This window comes from Magallana gigas, chromosome 4 (genome assembly GCF_963853765.1).
Source record: "Magallana gigas chromosome 4, xbMagGiga1.1, whole genome shotgun sequence".
NCBI lineage: Eukaryota > Metazoa > Mollusca > Bivalvia > Ostreida > Ostreidae > Magallana > Magallana gigas.
In genome coordinates, this window is record NC_088856.1 from 51,060,035 (window position 1) to 51,076,645 (window position 16,611).

Below are 16,611 nucleotides of genomic sequence, written 5' to 3' on the forward strand. Positions count from 1 at the left end.
ACACCTAATATATAAACACATCCAATATATAAACACATCCAATATATAAACACATCCAATACTGTGGTTTCATCAATATTCGTTGAATACTAATTATCGTGGATTTCGTTGTTAAGTTTATCCATGAAATTTAATGTTCATTGAAGTGTAATTTCTACTATTAATTTGTATTGATAGGGTCATTGACCACGAATTTAGGTATCCTTGAAACTGTGATTTTCACTTTATCCACGAAAATTGATACCCTTGAATATTAATGAAACCACAGTATATAAACACATCCAATATATTAACACACCCAATATATTAACACATCCAATATATAAACACACCCAATATATAAACACATCCAATATATAAACACACCCAATATATAACACACCCAATATACAAACACACCTAATATATAAACACATCCAATATATAAACACACCCAATATATAAACACATCCAATATATAAACACACCCAATATATAACACACCCAATATACAAACACACCTAATATATAAACACATCCAATATATAAACACACCCAATATATAAACACACCCAATATATAAACACGTCAAAAATATAAACACATCAAAAATATAAACACATCCAATATATAAACACATCTAATATATAAACACAGTTAGCTTACATGTATTTAATAAAACAGTCAGTTGACATACATTATGTAAACACAGTAAGTTACATTTGTTCACATACAAGATGTAAAATAATTTGTTGATCGACATGTAAAAAATATAAATTATTAAACTAAAATGATTTATTTATATGTAATATTTAGCTGTTGTCAGTTGAGAACTTTATTTAAATGTAATTCAATATCATGAACCGTCTGAATATTATAAAACATGGTTTGTTTCATTTGTAATATGGATTTCCTTCACTAATGTTACATGTAAATAAATAAACAAATAGTTTGATTATAGCTATAGCTGCAATAATGTAGCCCTCTCCCGATTTTTTTTTGGGGGGGGAGAGGGCTACAACTCCATAGGATGTTCGTAATGGTGCACATGCGGGAGTGATTCACTCCCGCAACGATTTCGTCTCAAATCGTACATAAATGACAATAACATTTGCATTTCTTACCTGAACTCAAACATTGTAGATGTCTATGGCATAAATTAATCCAAAAATATCAAGTATAGTCCATATATCGGTTATTTTTCGAGTATGTCAACAACGAAAGTTGAATTTGTCCGCCATGTTTACTGGCCTTGACCGGTTTTATTTTGGGACAGCCAATGAGAATTCAGGAGCGGAAACATATTTTAAACATAATTAACGCGGTAAATATGAATTATCCATTATATACCATTTCCTTAAATGATGTTTTAGTGATATAACGAGGTAAGATCGATTATTTACACTGACATTCATGTTATCAAGCCCATCAAAACTCCAAGCGTACATCCCATAAAATCACGCGAGAACTGTCATGGCTGCTGAAAAAGACGACTGGTAAACATGCTGATGTTTTTTTATTTGGTTTTGGTCTATATACGGTTAATTTGTTCAACCTGAATTAAAAAATCATTTTATCTAAAGGAAGTCAAAGATAAAATCGATCTTTTTAGACCGAAGTCAGCCGCATTAAAAAATTAATTTTGCACCATTACGAAGATCCTGTGGAATTGTAGCCCTCTCCAGTAAACATCAGATATAAAAAATCGGAGAGGGCTACATTATTGCAGCTAGTTTGATTATTGTAAACACTGTTTGTTTATACATGTATGTTATATTGTATTTTCTTCACTTTATCTCTGTCAGTCACAAAGAGGTTGTCTCTGGTGTCCACACATAAACCACATGGATACTGTAAATGACAGTTGTCAATGTAGCGGAGGAACTGTCCGTCCTGATCCAGGATGTGGATACGGTGGTTGTTATAGTCTGCTGTCATGATGCGACCCTGGCTGTCTGTTGTGATGCCGAGTGGAAAGAATGATCCCTTGGTAGAAGAGGGAGGACCAGTGTAGGTACACCGGAGTTTCCCGGCCTGATTGACCACCACTACTGCATGGGCTCCACTGTCTGACACACAGATATCTAGGTTCCTGTTCTCACTGATGTATCTAATGCCACCAGATGAATAGAGAGGTTGTCCTTTGTCGTCGTACTGAATACTTTGTTTCTCTGTGGAGCCAGCGTTACGCACAACTTTTGCTTGTTTACCATCATCACTGTTCATGACAACCAGGAGGTCACCAGAGGAGGTACTACAGACATTGAGAGGTCTCCACCCCCGTAGTCTGATCACTGTCTTTATCTTTTTATTCTTCACTATTTTCACAGTTCTATCACCTCCATCAGTATAAACTAGATCCCCTCTCCTTGTCACTGCTATGTCCGGTGCTTTGTTCCCTGACTTGGTTTTGACTGACTTCACTAGTTTCCCACTGAGGTTGTATAGTCTCATGATGTTGTCATTATCACCACACGTCCACACCTCCTCATCACTCAGACAGGACACACTGCATAATGAATTAAATAATCCTCCATACTCGGTGTCTATCTGTGTGATGATCCGTGGTACATCAATGAGCGATCTGTCCGGGGGAGAGGACTCAGCACCGGGAGATTCCATGGTGTAGCCATGTTCTTCTGTTTTGATAGATGACGCTGACAGAGAACCGAACTGTTGATAAAGCTGTTCTTTGTTGATCTTCTGAGGGGTAAAACTTGGTAAGGACACTGTGAGTTTAGGAGGCAATCTTCTGAATTCATCATTCCTGGATTTGTAGGCAGAGACACGGCTGACATCATTGGAGTCCAGTAACGTCTTCAGTTCAGTAATGGTCCGCGTGATTTCAGAAATGGTGTGTTTAATTTCATCTTCCTGTTTGTCTAAGACAGCCAGGTGTTTGGTGTCAATTTCCTCCATGTTAGATTTCATGTTTCTGATAATGATGTTTATTTCTCTGTGCAAGTCTTCTCCATGTTTGTCAATTTCTGTTGTCAATTTCTGGGAGTTTTCATTCAGAGCAGATTTCTGATCTGTGATAATGGATGCAATCTCTTGGTATTTAAGATAAATGGATTTCTCTAGTTCACGTAAATTTGTTTGAATGATTTCTTTCTTGTTGTCCATGGTTTTAGTTATTTCAATAAATTTATGGTCATTGTGTTCTTCAGAAGAAGCACATGTTGCACAAATAGGAACACCACATTGTTCACAGTAAAGTTCACATATTTCTGAGGAATGTTGTTGACACTTTGGAGTATATCCCCTCTTTTCAAATGTCACCACTTTGTGATCTTTGGATAGATCAGAGATATGTTCCCCCTCACAGGCTTTACACAGATATTTGTTACAAATGACACAGTACATAGGGGGGCCCGGGGTCTCACAGAGATGACACCGTAACACATCCTGAAGGCTGTACTCAGGGTCCATGGTCAGACACTTTGATTGGATTTTAAGAGGTATTCTGAAGGAGAAAAGTCGATCACTAATTATAGTTTATCATACTCCAGTAAATCATTCAATTAATGTCCATATAATTTGCATGTTGAACGTTCACATGTATACAATAGTTCGAGTTTCTTGATTAAGACCTTTTTAACGCATTTTTTAATTTATTTTATTTTGAATTTGTGGACAAATGAAATAGTAATTAATTAAGTTAACTAATTTAAAAATAAACCTTTACAAAAATCCAACATGGCGATTACAGTATTTTTCTTCCTGGTCTTGTTGGCCTTTGTGATTGTCACGTGATTAACTTATATATAGCAGGGGTGGATTTATTTAAGTGGCATAGCTGAGCTAGGCAAAATATAAGATGTCTGACTATTCCAGTTTTATACTAATGCTAGGTCATTTGAATTTTTGATAGTTTTTTTCCGGGGGGGGGGGGATGAAAAGACCTGGGCTTGATTTTCAAGCACATGTGTAACTTCGACGTAAAAAAATAGCATGCCTTCCTGGATGCACATGTGGGGTTTTTTTTTCCAAAAAAAAAGCGAAGAGGATTTTTCTTAAAAGTTCGTTTTGAATTTATATAACCCCTATCTAAAGTTGTGCAATTTTGGTTATAACCTATCGTAAAATTTATATTGACACCTACGCATACTTCCTCGCTTAATTATTAATTAAAACCCGTAATATGGATATTGCATAATACGTAGATAAACGTATCAATGTAATAACAAGAATATTAACATAGAAAAATTATTTCTTAAACTAATCAAAAATATAAAAATTTTACGTTTGTAAATAAAGTGAATTGAAGAGAGAGAAAATATCAATGGTGCCAAAACATTTTAAAATTGGTACTTAAACACATATGGGCCTTAACGTTCATGGTCTAAAAGTCCTGCTATCCATTCCTCACAACTTTCGAAAGTGAAGTGGCTTTAATAATTTGCTGCCTGGTCTAGTCTTCTCTAATTTTTAGTATCAATTATCCATATTCACAAAGTTCACGCATCGACAGATGTCCCATACCACCTTAAGCCCCCACCCCCGAAAGTTCAAAACACAATGTTTTTTCTGCTTTCCGTCTTGGATTTTTGTCCATTTTTCTTTCCACTCGACTGTATTTCTGTATACAAAATCTTCTGCATTTATAGTTTCTACGAATGACCTCAGTAGTTCTGTATATCTCGCTACATGTATCAGATTCTACCAAAATATTGTACTGTAATAAAAAGTTATGCCAAGGATTATTCTTCACACCAAGTCTGGCGGGTGGGGTGAATGATAACATTCAAACCTTATCTCTTTTATTTTCCTTTTTAATTTTACTTTTTTCTTCTTCTTTCATCTTTTACAGGTACCAAAGGCCACACTGGGAGTCCACTATTGCTGCACCAAAATCCCTGATTTTATATATCATTAAGAATAAATTTTATATCGTGTTTTTAGTATTTTATGTCTTCTTTTTTTCCAACAACCACCCCGCACTACGTATTTTAATTTTTTTGTTTAAACTTGTCAAAAAGTGACGGAAACAAAAAAGGAGGGCATACAACTGATGACAATATCACAACTTTTCAGTTTTAATATCTCATTGATGAAGATGGACAACCGTAGAATGGACATTTTTTCTGCGCCGCGCACTCCTTTTTATTCTTACCAATGGTAAAACTTAATTGATAAATAGTACAAAACGGGTGGTGGGCCCCAATTAAAATCCTGCACGATTACTTATTTTCGGGAGACATGCAAACTTTAGTTGTATCAGATGTTATTTACCTGAGGACTGTAATTGTTAATGATTGAATGAAGGTATTTTGAATTACGATTCCCACGGAAGGCCTATAACACGATTCAAAGCTCTACATGTACATATACAAACATCTAAATGACAATATTTTGCATACAGTATTTATTTAGTTGAAAAAATTGTAACCTAAACTTTTAATTATATTTTATCTATTCTGCTATTCCCCACTTAAATACTAAGTACCGTTCAATTTAAGTACATGTATATAATAAGAATCATCTGACCGCAATCTGATTAAAATCATATCCTTGATCCGTTCCTTTTTTTCTATTGTCGTAACAGCTCGTGTAGCGACGATACAAAAAGGAGCGGATCGAGGATTTGATTTTAATCAGATTGTATCTGACCGTTGAAATAGGCTGTAAAATGTAAAAAAAAAAAATTCATCTACCTACATGTAAGTTCATGTACGTGAATTTGAGTAAAACCAAGTACGAAATAAATGATTTTAAATAGTTTTTAAAGTACAAACTTAATACATGTATTTACATGTTAACCGAATTGCACGAAAATTGAAAAGTAAAATCAAAAGAAAATTTAAATCTCATCGAAAAATTCTTTTTTTTATTCAAAACAATACAAGAGGACTAGTATGTCTGGGTGACACAATATATAAATTCCAAACAAACATTTCTTATCATGGAAAGCTGCCACTCTGGAAAGCAGTTACATGTAGTTTAAAATACTGTGCACAATTAAAGACATTTTAATGTAATGAAAATGCTAGTTTGCTTTGTATAATTTACGTTACTTAACTATATAGAGGATAGGGAATAAGGTGGCGCAAATGCCCATTCGGTTTAGAAATTAAATACAATTTTGAATTTATTTTTCCCCAATTCAATCTATTCAAATATATTATAATACAAGTTCGCGAAAGCAAAATTTCTAACTATAGTCAGTTTTTAATATATTTAACAAAAAATAAGAAAAACAATATTGTCGGAAATTTTGGTGATATCGAACCCATAACATAAAAACCCCACTGCAGTAAATATATAATGTTAGCTTATGTCTGGTACTCTAACCACTGAGCCATTTCAGAGACAACAAAGTGGACTTTTTAAATATTATGTGTCACTTGGCCACGAACTACCGGACTTGTATTATTTTTTTTAAAAATGGTCAATTGTTGGGATACAAATGATATTTTTAAAATATAGTGGGTAATCTCTCCACGTTTTTGTTGATTGAAATCGGTTTGTTTTCCAATATACCTTAATTAGACTATGAGAAAAATATGGAGCACTCTGTCAAAGAAAATGCGTCGAAGTTCTGAAAAAAGGACAGTATTTGCATGTAATTGATACGTATATCACCATGTGAAATGTACTCCTTGGACATGACACTTTTTCCTCTGTCACTGGCGTTGAGTGACTTTGATCCGGGCACCCTTAATTGACTCACAGTTTATTTTAGTAATCCGTTTATTGAAGTAACTCTTTATATTTACTATTCTATTATTCTCTATTGTTAAAACTGTGTTTTGTTATCTATATGTAATTGTTGGCCATGTTTCATTATTCGGCAGTTGGAGAGCGACTGTCAAGGCGCTCGTACCACCGACTCTCGACCTCGCGGAGTATTGTAATAAGTTTGTGGAGTTTTAATAAATCTTGTAAAACGAATACCGATCGACTTATACATTTTCCGTGGGTCACACTAGCCTCGGCCACGTCCGACTCACCCAGAGTCTTGAGTCCGGAGGCCACTTCTGGCCATATCCGACTTGTTTGTAATATGTCTGCCTATTAAATTGTTATAATGTTGCCATCGTTGAGTCTTGACCAATAAAAACGGAATCCTGCATCAATTACCTGTTTATTTCTCTGGAACTGTATACTGGTGGACCTTCGGGAATACGGCAAACCTATCCTTCATTTTTATCTTACGGCCTACAACGCGTCACAACATTGTTGTGCATATGCATATAGGAGACCCAAGCACCTGTGCATGGTCCTAATCATTAAGGACCATAAAAGCCATTATAACCAGATTTTGATTTTTCAACATTGAAATAAACCAAGTGAAAAATTTATTAAATTTTAAAACATTATAGTACAAAATATTTGTAGGGTATCACAAACACATCACTGCATTTTTATTTTGTTTAATTTCTTAGATTACATTACAGCAATGAAACAAAAAATCTTTGTTTACATTTTTTTTGTGATTGGTTGTCATTTCAAATTAGTTCACAATCGGAACATCACAATCCTCTCAGTTTACATTCTCTCCGTGTATGACATCACAAAAAGAAATCTTGATCCATTAGGAATTGAAGGATGTCATACCATTCTGCGAGTTCCATCAAATTGGGTTTTTTCTCCATTCAGATAAAGATTTTCTTCAATTGCTTGCCACTTTTGTGCAAATTATTCAGGTTTGCCAAGTTTCTTAGGAAAAACATTTATTTATTGTTTTTGGTTAGGGCATTGATGTTTTTTTAAGGCATAGCTGTTAGCAAAATGATTTCGAATACAAAAGGAAGAGAGTTGATTAAAAGAGGTTATAGAAATTTAACTGAACATAAAATCGTTATCAGGTTTTGCACAATTTGATATCAACCTAAAATATTTCTAAAGCACATTATCAAATCAGTTACATATACTACACAATGTCATTATTTCTTCAGCGACATGACATACTATAGTAAAGAAGCTACTAAAGACAAATTTTTGTGCTTTTCATGTCGGTTTTTACTTGATATCTTCTATTTCAGGTCAGATATTCATCACAGACACAAAAGTAAAATAATTCATGCAAGAAAATCGCTCCACCCATGCTAAAAAGTTGACGAGGAGTTTATATGTCAAATCTTTTCTATGTTACCCTGGTATCTGTTTTCAAAATGTATTTATATTGAACTAAATTGATAAACTAGTTTCAATTTTCAGTTCTGAATGTAACTGATCATTTGCATTTTTACTCTTCCAAGAAAAATCCTCTTTAAGCTGATTAAATTCTATAGTAGACGCATTGTTTACATTTACTCGTTATAAGCAAAATAAAAGAAATTATAAAATATAATATAAAATATAAATCCTCTTTTAGCTGATTAAATTCTGTAGTAGACGCATTGTTTACATTTACTCGTTATAAGCAAAAGAAAACAAAATATTTTTACATACACACAATCCTCGAAGAACTGTGAAAGCAAATAAACCAACAAACAATGACAGATAATGTAAACACAAAGATTTGATTTCATTTGTCGATTATGAATGTACAGTTACAAACGATAAACAAAATAATTATTAACATTTAGATTTCAGTTTACTGTGAACGAAGAGTTTCTTCTTCACATTCAAATGATTTAACCGTGATTAGTGATCTAATGTACCCTTTCAAAATTCAATATCCCTCCCATCTTGTTATACATGTATATCCATCTATGCCGAATTGTACCTCCCTGATTTATTTGTCATTTATGGAAAAGCATGCGTTTGATAGAAAATAAGCTTCAAATAACATATCTTAATTTTATTAACTTAATCAGATATTTATTTTTAAAATTTAATATTCTCTATTCCAGGTCAGATATTTATCATAGACATGAACGTAAAAAAAATTAATGCAGGAAAATTTTGCACTGAATGAAATATGCAGACAATTTGAAAAGCTGTTTAAATGACTATCTTTTCTATGCTACCTTAGATTTAAATAACCATAACACAGACAAGTGTAACGACACACCTTCTATGTCTCTCCTTCTTTTCTTTCTCTATTTACTTCACGGCGTTAGTAAGCAACATTACCTGCATATTATGAGTGTACACAATATTAACTAGACATACTGTCCAAAACAAAATCCTACACAACATTACATGCATATTATGATTGTGCATAATATTACCTTACACAATATTACCTGTATATCATGATTGTACACAATATTACCTTGACACACTGTCTTACACAACATTGCTCGCATATTATGATTGCACACAACATGACCTTACACAATATTCCCTGTATATTATGATTGTACACAATTCTGTAAATTCTAATCAAACACGAGGAATTAATATCCGCGTAAAATCGCGAGAAGCCTGTATTGAAAATTTTAAAATCTCGCTTTTAATTTTCAGACATATGTAAACTACATGAAACTATGATAGAATTTCGGCAATCGCGATTTTATGTTCTCGCGATTTGTTGGAAAGCCGTTGAATCGCGGAATTAAGTACTCGCGTAAAATAAGGATATTACAGTATCACCCAGACATTTTATAAAATAATATGTAATAAAAATTATACATCTCTTAATGAAAGGGAAAAAATACACTTAACTTTATAAATTAAAGTTAATTGCCTGTATTGTATCTTAGTGTAACAATTGACGCATTATCAATGGTTATGTATACTAGGTAAATGAATGTCGTTTGTGACACTGTCCATTTATTAGATTAGATTATTGATAAGAAAGGGTGGATCTTAGTCCATTAAAAGGATGTGTATATGAATAAAACTAAATAAGGGGACAAGACCCGTTGACAGATTTCGTGAATTTGTTTATCGCCAAAATCTCATTATGAAAGAAATAAACTACGAGTGGTTCAGAGGAAAACCAATATGAAAGGTTAAGTGATTTCATACCAGATAAACAACATTAGTTTATAACGGAGAAGGCCATCTTGATTTCATATATTTCAGAAAATGCATACATATGAGCGCATTGAGATACATTTGTTCCTTTCAGCAATAGATAGGGGCGGAACTTAAAGTCGTTATGAAATTAATACAAACAATGTACATTAACCATAAATAAAGATGCATATATTTTAAATAGTGGTTTTAAATAGGACAAACATAGATATTACTAATTAATTGACACATTTTACAGAAATCAAAACTCATAAAACTGATAAAAGGGAAATAACACAAACAAAGATGACTGATCCTTTTTACATTTAAAAGTATTGGTGAATGAAACGGCAGCTTTGATATTAAGAATTTTCGACGTTTTATTTTTTTATTTATAGAAAGATTTGAATCAACAAGTAATCGACAAATATAACTGATGTTGCGGTTGATGTCTTAAAGTAGTCCTAGTATCGCACTACGTCATAATACGGATTTTACAATATTGGTTCGACTTTTACACAGCGTTTTTGATACCCGGTATTGATTTTGCTGTACATCGCTGTTGTAATTAATGGCAATAATAAGCAATTAGAACGGTAATATATGTATTCTATGAGATATAGAAATGATTAATGTTGAAAAACTCTATTCTGTTAAAGTAAAATGAAAAACAAAGTTTCTGATTAACCAGAATCTCAGGTATGCTTATATCTTCTTTGTTTTGACCCCCCCCCCCCCCGCATTTTTCTTTTTCTTTTACTAAAACCGGTTTAAATTTAGAGACATAAGCTATTTCGAATTTAATCAATCGTCAATTAATTAATGTTTAAATGATATCTAACATTGTTGACAGATCTAGGCAGAAAACTGTAGCAAAATGTGACTTTTACGGATTTTTTCGTCAGGGTCTACTTGGTTTAGAGCTTATAGCGTGAAAAGTAATCCGTCTACATATAATTTATTTTACCAAATCTTTTTTCTAAGATGTCAATCTATAGAATAAACACCATGAATTTAAGTTTGAGTCCATAAAATAGTAAAAAAGTTTACCAAACGTGATACTAGCATTGCATTTTTTGTATTCTATTTTAATACATCAGGTCTATAAAGCGTACTTACTTACAAAATTTGCGCAAAATTATTGATGAGATATGGCTTCAAAAATATTTATACTCTATTTTGTATGTTCAGTTCTAATTTTCCCAAAATTTGTAATTATTTTTATGAAAAACGGACGTCTGGCAAATTTCATAATTGTCAATAATTTTCGCTAGGGGGTACACCCGTCTGAGAGGTGATAACAAACAATCTAGCATGTAAACATACATATTTTCTTCTGTATATGTATTGCTAGAATGTATATTTACCATTTAAAGCTAAGCTTTTAATGATTGACCCCATTATGTGCCGAGTATAGGACTACCTTAACACCTCAATGATGATATATACTTTTAGTTTTTGAAAAAAAATACTTCCATGTCATAGGTATTTCGATTTCTTTGCATTGATGATTCTAATCGATTCCATTAATCAAAGCACCAATGTCTGTCCCCATTAGGGATCTAGAGGGCTGGCCCCTAAAATATTCAATCATTTGTACCTCAAAAATGAACAACAGTTTTAGATAGTTGTAGGAACAAAAAATGTTAGTGTTTGTGAGACCTTTTCAATGAACTCACGATAAAGGGGCTGGCCCCTTAAATCAGGAGCCAAAAGACTCGTAAAGTCTCTTAAACATACTTTAAAAAACGATCAAGATTTTGCATATTACAAGCAAAGTTGTTGATCGTAACAATATAAGTTTGTAAAAATCATTTTCACACATATTGATGACGTAACTAGGGATTTTATGGGACTAAAATCTGAAATCTTTCATGTGCTCTATGTGAAAAAGCGAAACACTTTGTTAAGCATGTTAAAGGATATTGTCAATCGTATACATTATCTGAAAGGGAGTGGTTGAGGGGGAATTCTGAAATTTTATTAATATTTTAATCGTATCGTTTAAAAACTGAACGGAAGACCTACTCGTTACTCGTAACGAGATCGTATCTAATTTACATTTATTTTTTAAAATACAGATATAAACAGTACACATTATATTGCATTTAGATTTAACATATATTGGATATAATAATATAAGACACTCAGTTTGATGGCAGGCAATGTTTGGAGTATCAAATATGTACCACAGTTGGTCTGTTGACAATCACACCCAATATACAAACACAGTTAGTTTACATCCAATTAATAATACAATCAGTCAGTTGACATACATTATGTAAACACAGCCAGTTACATGTAGTTTGTTCACATAGTAAACATGTTATCAAACAAGTTTTTTTTTATTTACAACATTTAGCTGTTGTCAGTTGAGAACTTAATTTAAATGTAATTTAATATTATGAACCGTTTGATTATTATAAACATGGTTTGTTTCATTTGTAATGTTACACTAATGCTTCACTAATGTTACATGTAAATAAACAATTTGAACATTATAAACAGTTTGTTTACATGTTATATTGTATTTTCTTCCCTTTATCCGTCCAGTACTCAGCCACAAAGAGGTTGTCTCTGGTGTCAACACATAAACCACATGGATACAGTCAATGACAGTTGTCAATGTAGCGGAGGAACTGTCCGTCCTGATCCAGGATGTGGATACGGTGGTCGATGTCTGATGTGAGGATCTGACCCTGGCTGTCTGTTGTGATGCCGCGTGGATAAAATGATTTTTTGGTTGTAGAGGGAGGACCAGTGTAGGTAAACCGGAGTTTCCTGGCCTGATTGACCACCACTACTACATGGGCTCTATAGTCTGACACACAAATATCAAGGTTCCTGTTCTCACTTATGTATCCACCAGATGAATAGAGAGGTTGTCCTTTGTCGTTGTACTGAATACTTGGTTTCTCTTTGGAGCCATTGTAACATACAACTTTTGTTTGTTTATAATCGTCACTGTCCATGACAACCAGGAGGTCACCAGAAGACGTACTACAGACACCGAGAGGTCTCCGTCCCCGTACTCTGTGCACTATCTTTATCTTTTTATTCTTCACCCTGTTCACAGTTATATCATCGTAATCAGTATAAACTAGATCCCCACTCCTTGTCTTGCCATATCCCCTGGAACGTCCCTTGATTTGGTTTGGACTGACTAGTTTCCCACTAAGGTTGTACAGTCTCATGATGTTGTCCTCACCACACGTCCACATCTCCTCATCATTCAGACAGCTAGACACACCGCGTAATCCTCTACACTAGGTGTTTATCTGTGATGATCCGTGGTACATCAATGAGCGGTCTGTCTGGGGGAGAGGACTCAGCACCGGGGGATTCCATAGTGTAGCCATATTCCTCTGTTTTGATAGATGACGCTGTCAGAGAACCAAACTGTTGATAAAGCTGTTCTTTGTTAATCTTCTGAGGGGTAAAACTTGGTAAGGACACGGTGAGTTTAGGAGGCAATCTTCTGAATTCATCATTCCTGGATTTGTAGGCAGAGACACGGCTGACATCATTGGAGTCCAGTAATGTCTTCAGTTCAGCAATGGTCTGTGTGATTTCAGAAATGGTGTGTTTAATTTCATCTTCCTATTTGTCAAAGACAGCCAGGTGTTTGGTGTCCATTTCCTCCACGTTAGATTTCATGTTTCTGATAATGGTGCTTATTTCTCTGTGCAAGTCTTCTCCATGTCTGTCGATTTCTGTTATTGATTTCTTGGAGTATTCATTTAGAGCAGATTTCTGGTCTGTGATGATGGATGCAATCTCTTGATATTTAAGATAAATGGATTTCTCTAGTTCACGTAAATTTGTTTGAATGATTTCTTTCTTGTTGTCCATGGTTTTAGTTATTTCAATAAATTTATGGTCATTGTATTCTTCAGAAGAAGCACATGTAGCACAAATAGGAACGCCACATTGTTCACAGTAATTTTCACATTTCTGAGGAATGTTTTTTTGACACTTTGGAGTATATCCCCTCTTTTTAAATGGCAGCACTTTGTGTTCTTTAGGTAGATCAGATATATGGCCCCCCTCACAGGCTTTACACAGATATTTGTTACAAATGACACAGTACATAGCGGGGCCCGGGGTCTCACAGAAATGACACCGTAACACATCCTGAAGGCTGTACTCAGGGTCCATGGTCAGATACTTTGATGGGATTTAAAGAGATATTCTGAAGAAAAATAATCGATCACTAATAGTTTATCATACTCCAGTAAATCATTCAATTAATCTCATGTCCATATAATTTGCATGCTGAATGTGCACACGTATACAATAGTTCGAGTTTCTTGATTAAGATCTTTTTTAACCCTTTTTTAAAATTTATTTTATTTTGAATTTTTAGAAAAATGAAATAGTAATTAATTAAGTTTATAAAACAAACCTCTACAAAAATCCAACATGGCGATTACGGTAATTTCTTCCTGTTCTTGTTGTCCTTTGTGATCGTCACGTGATTAACTTATATATAGCAGGGGTGGATTTGTCAAGGTGGCAAAGCTGAGGCAAAATAATTCCCGAATTCCCCTTTGACTTTGGTGCGTTTTTCTTTTATGATATGTGTAAGTTAAAATTGTCTAAGATATTTGACTATTCCACTTTTGTAATATTGCGAGGTTATTTGATTTTTTTATAGTTTTTTTCGGGGGGGGGGGATGGGCTTGATTTTCAAGTACATGTGTAACTTTCACGTAAAAAAGTAGCATGCCTTCCTGGATGCACATGTAGGAAGGGGGGTCCAAAAATAAAAATTGAAGAGGATTTTCCTTAAAAGTTTGTTTTGAATGTATATAACCTCTATCTAAAGTTGCGCAATTATGGTAATAATTTATAGTAAAATTTGTATTGACACCTACGTCTACTTCCTCGCTTAATTAATAATTAAGACCCGTAATATCGATATTACATAACCAGTAGATCAACGTATCAATGTAATAACAAGAATATTAACATAGAAAAATTATTTCTTAAACTAATCAAAAATATAAAAAAATTTACGTTTGTAAATAAAGTGAATTGAAGAGAAAAAAATTATCGATGGTGCCAAAACATTTTAAAATTGGTCCTTAAACACATATGGGCCTAAACGTTCATGGCCTAACAGTCCTGCTATCCATTCCTCACAACTTTCGAAAGTGAAGTGCCTCTATTAAAGTGCTGCCTGGTCTAGTCTTCTCAAATTTTAGTATTAATTATTCATATTCACAAAGTTCTTACATATCTGTCATAATAAAGTATATGGTTTCTAATATGTTTACTACATTTTGAGCATATCTGTAGTTAGGCAGCTATAATAAACCTAACACCCGAATTTCCAATCTGAAAATGAATTATTATGCTTATATTCTAAATTGTCTTTTATTTCCTCTTTATAATTCAGTATGCGATCATTTTACCTACAATTAATATACTTCCGTCTAGGATTTTAAAGTTTGGTCTTCTTCTTATATAAAGCAACAGTAACAAACGGAACAGTTTGAACCACGCACTTATTACGGATCGCTTGGATTGTGTCATATTATTAAGAGTGGTATGGGACACTTCCATGTTGTGACGTATTGTTTATCGAAATAAACAATAAAACCAAGTGTATTATATAAGAAGTGTCTTTCTCAATATTGTCACCCAACAGGGTAGCGCAGTGGGTTTTTACGAATCTGTACGTCATGAGTTCGAATCCCGCTGGGGAATTTACAATTTTTACCTCTCCGAATATTTTTGAAAGCTATTTATTGGTTTAATATCGTAAAACCTGAAAATTCTAATCCGATGAAAGTATTTCAATTATAGTGTACAAAATCCACATTACTCTCGACAGATGTCCAATACCACCTAAAGCCCCCCCCCCCCTTCCCAGAAGATCAAAACACAATGTTTCATCTGCTTTCCGTCTTGGCTTTTTTTCCATTTTACTTTCCGCTCGTCGTCTGTCTTTCTGTATATAAAATCCTCTGTATTTAGCTTCTACGAATGACCGCAGTAGTCCTGTATATCACGCTACATGTACTGTATCAGATTCTGCGAAAATCTTTTACTGTATTACAAAAGTTAAGCAAAGGATTACTCTTCACGCTAAGTCTGGCGAGTTGAGTGAATGATAAAATTCAAACCTTTTCTCTTGTTTTCCTTTTTAATTTTACTTTTTTTTTCTTTTTTTCATCTTTTACAGGTACCAATGGCAACACTGAGAGTCCACTATTGCTGCACCAGAATCCCTGCTTTTATAAAAATTATTCAGAATAAATTTCGGTTTAATTATCTCATTGATGGAGATTACAACCGTAGAATGGACATTTTTTCGGCGCTGAGCACCCCTTTTTATTCTTACCATAGGTAAACTTTGATATATAGTACAAAACAGGGTGGTGGACATCCTCTTAAGTGAATTATTAATCTGCGTCCTTTATCTTTGTCATTTCACAGAGTGGCAGAGATATTGGATGTAGTTGTAACAAGATAACTGGAATTTTTGAGATTTCGATGGTTCTGACAGACAACTACCATTCACACATAATAACTTTAAGACGGTATGATTTATCAAAATAATAATACAGCTGTCATAAGAACATATTTTTTCTAGATATCATGTAGTGTTTCCTATAAAGTGTGTGTCAGTCAATTCTAAACCTGTAAATCCCTCCTTCTCCTCCCCTCCCCCCTCTCCCCAAATTAAAATCCCGCACGGTTACTTACTTTCGGGAGACATACGAACTTTAGTCGTATCAGATGTTATTTACATGAGGATTATAATTATTAACT

General features: G+C 33.7%; 2 protein-coding genes across 2 annotated transcripts in view; both read right to left on the reverse strand.

The window, feature by feature from the left end:
• LOC105342786 (tyramine beta-hydroxylase) overlaps positions 1–16,611 on the reverse strand; it is a 266,828-nt gene that overhangs the window by 118,732 nt on the left and 131,485 nt on the right. The window lies entirely within an intron of this gene.
• Positions 1,714–3,759, reverse strand: LOC136274372 (tripartite motif-containing protein 2-like). Its single transcript, XM_066080983.1, has 2 exons — positions 3,662–3,759; positions 1,714–3,445 (listed from the first exon to the last, which is right to left on the reverse strand). Exon 2 carries the CDS (start codon positions 3,409–3,411, stop codon positions 1,738–1,740), a length of 1,674 nt encoding a protein of 557 aa, XP_065937055.1. The 5' UTR covers positions 3,412–3,445; positions 3,662–3,759; the 3' UTR covers positions 1,714–1,737.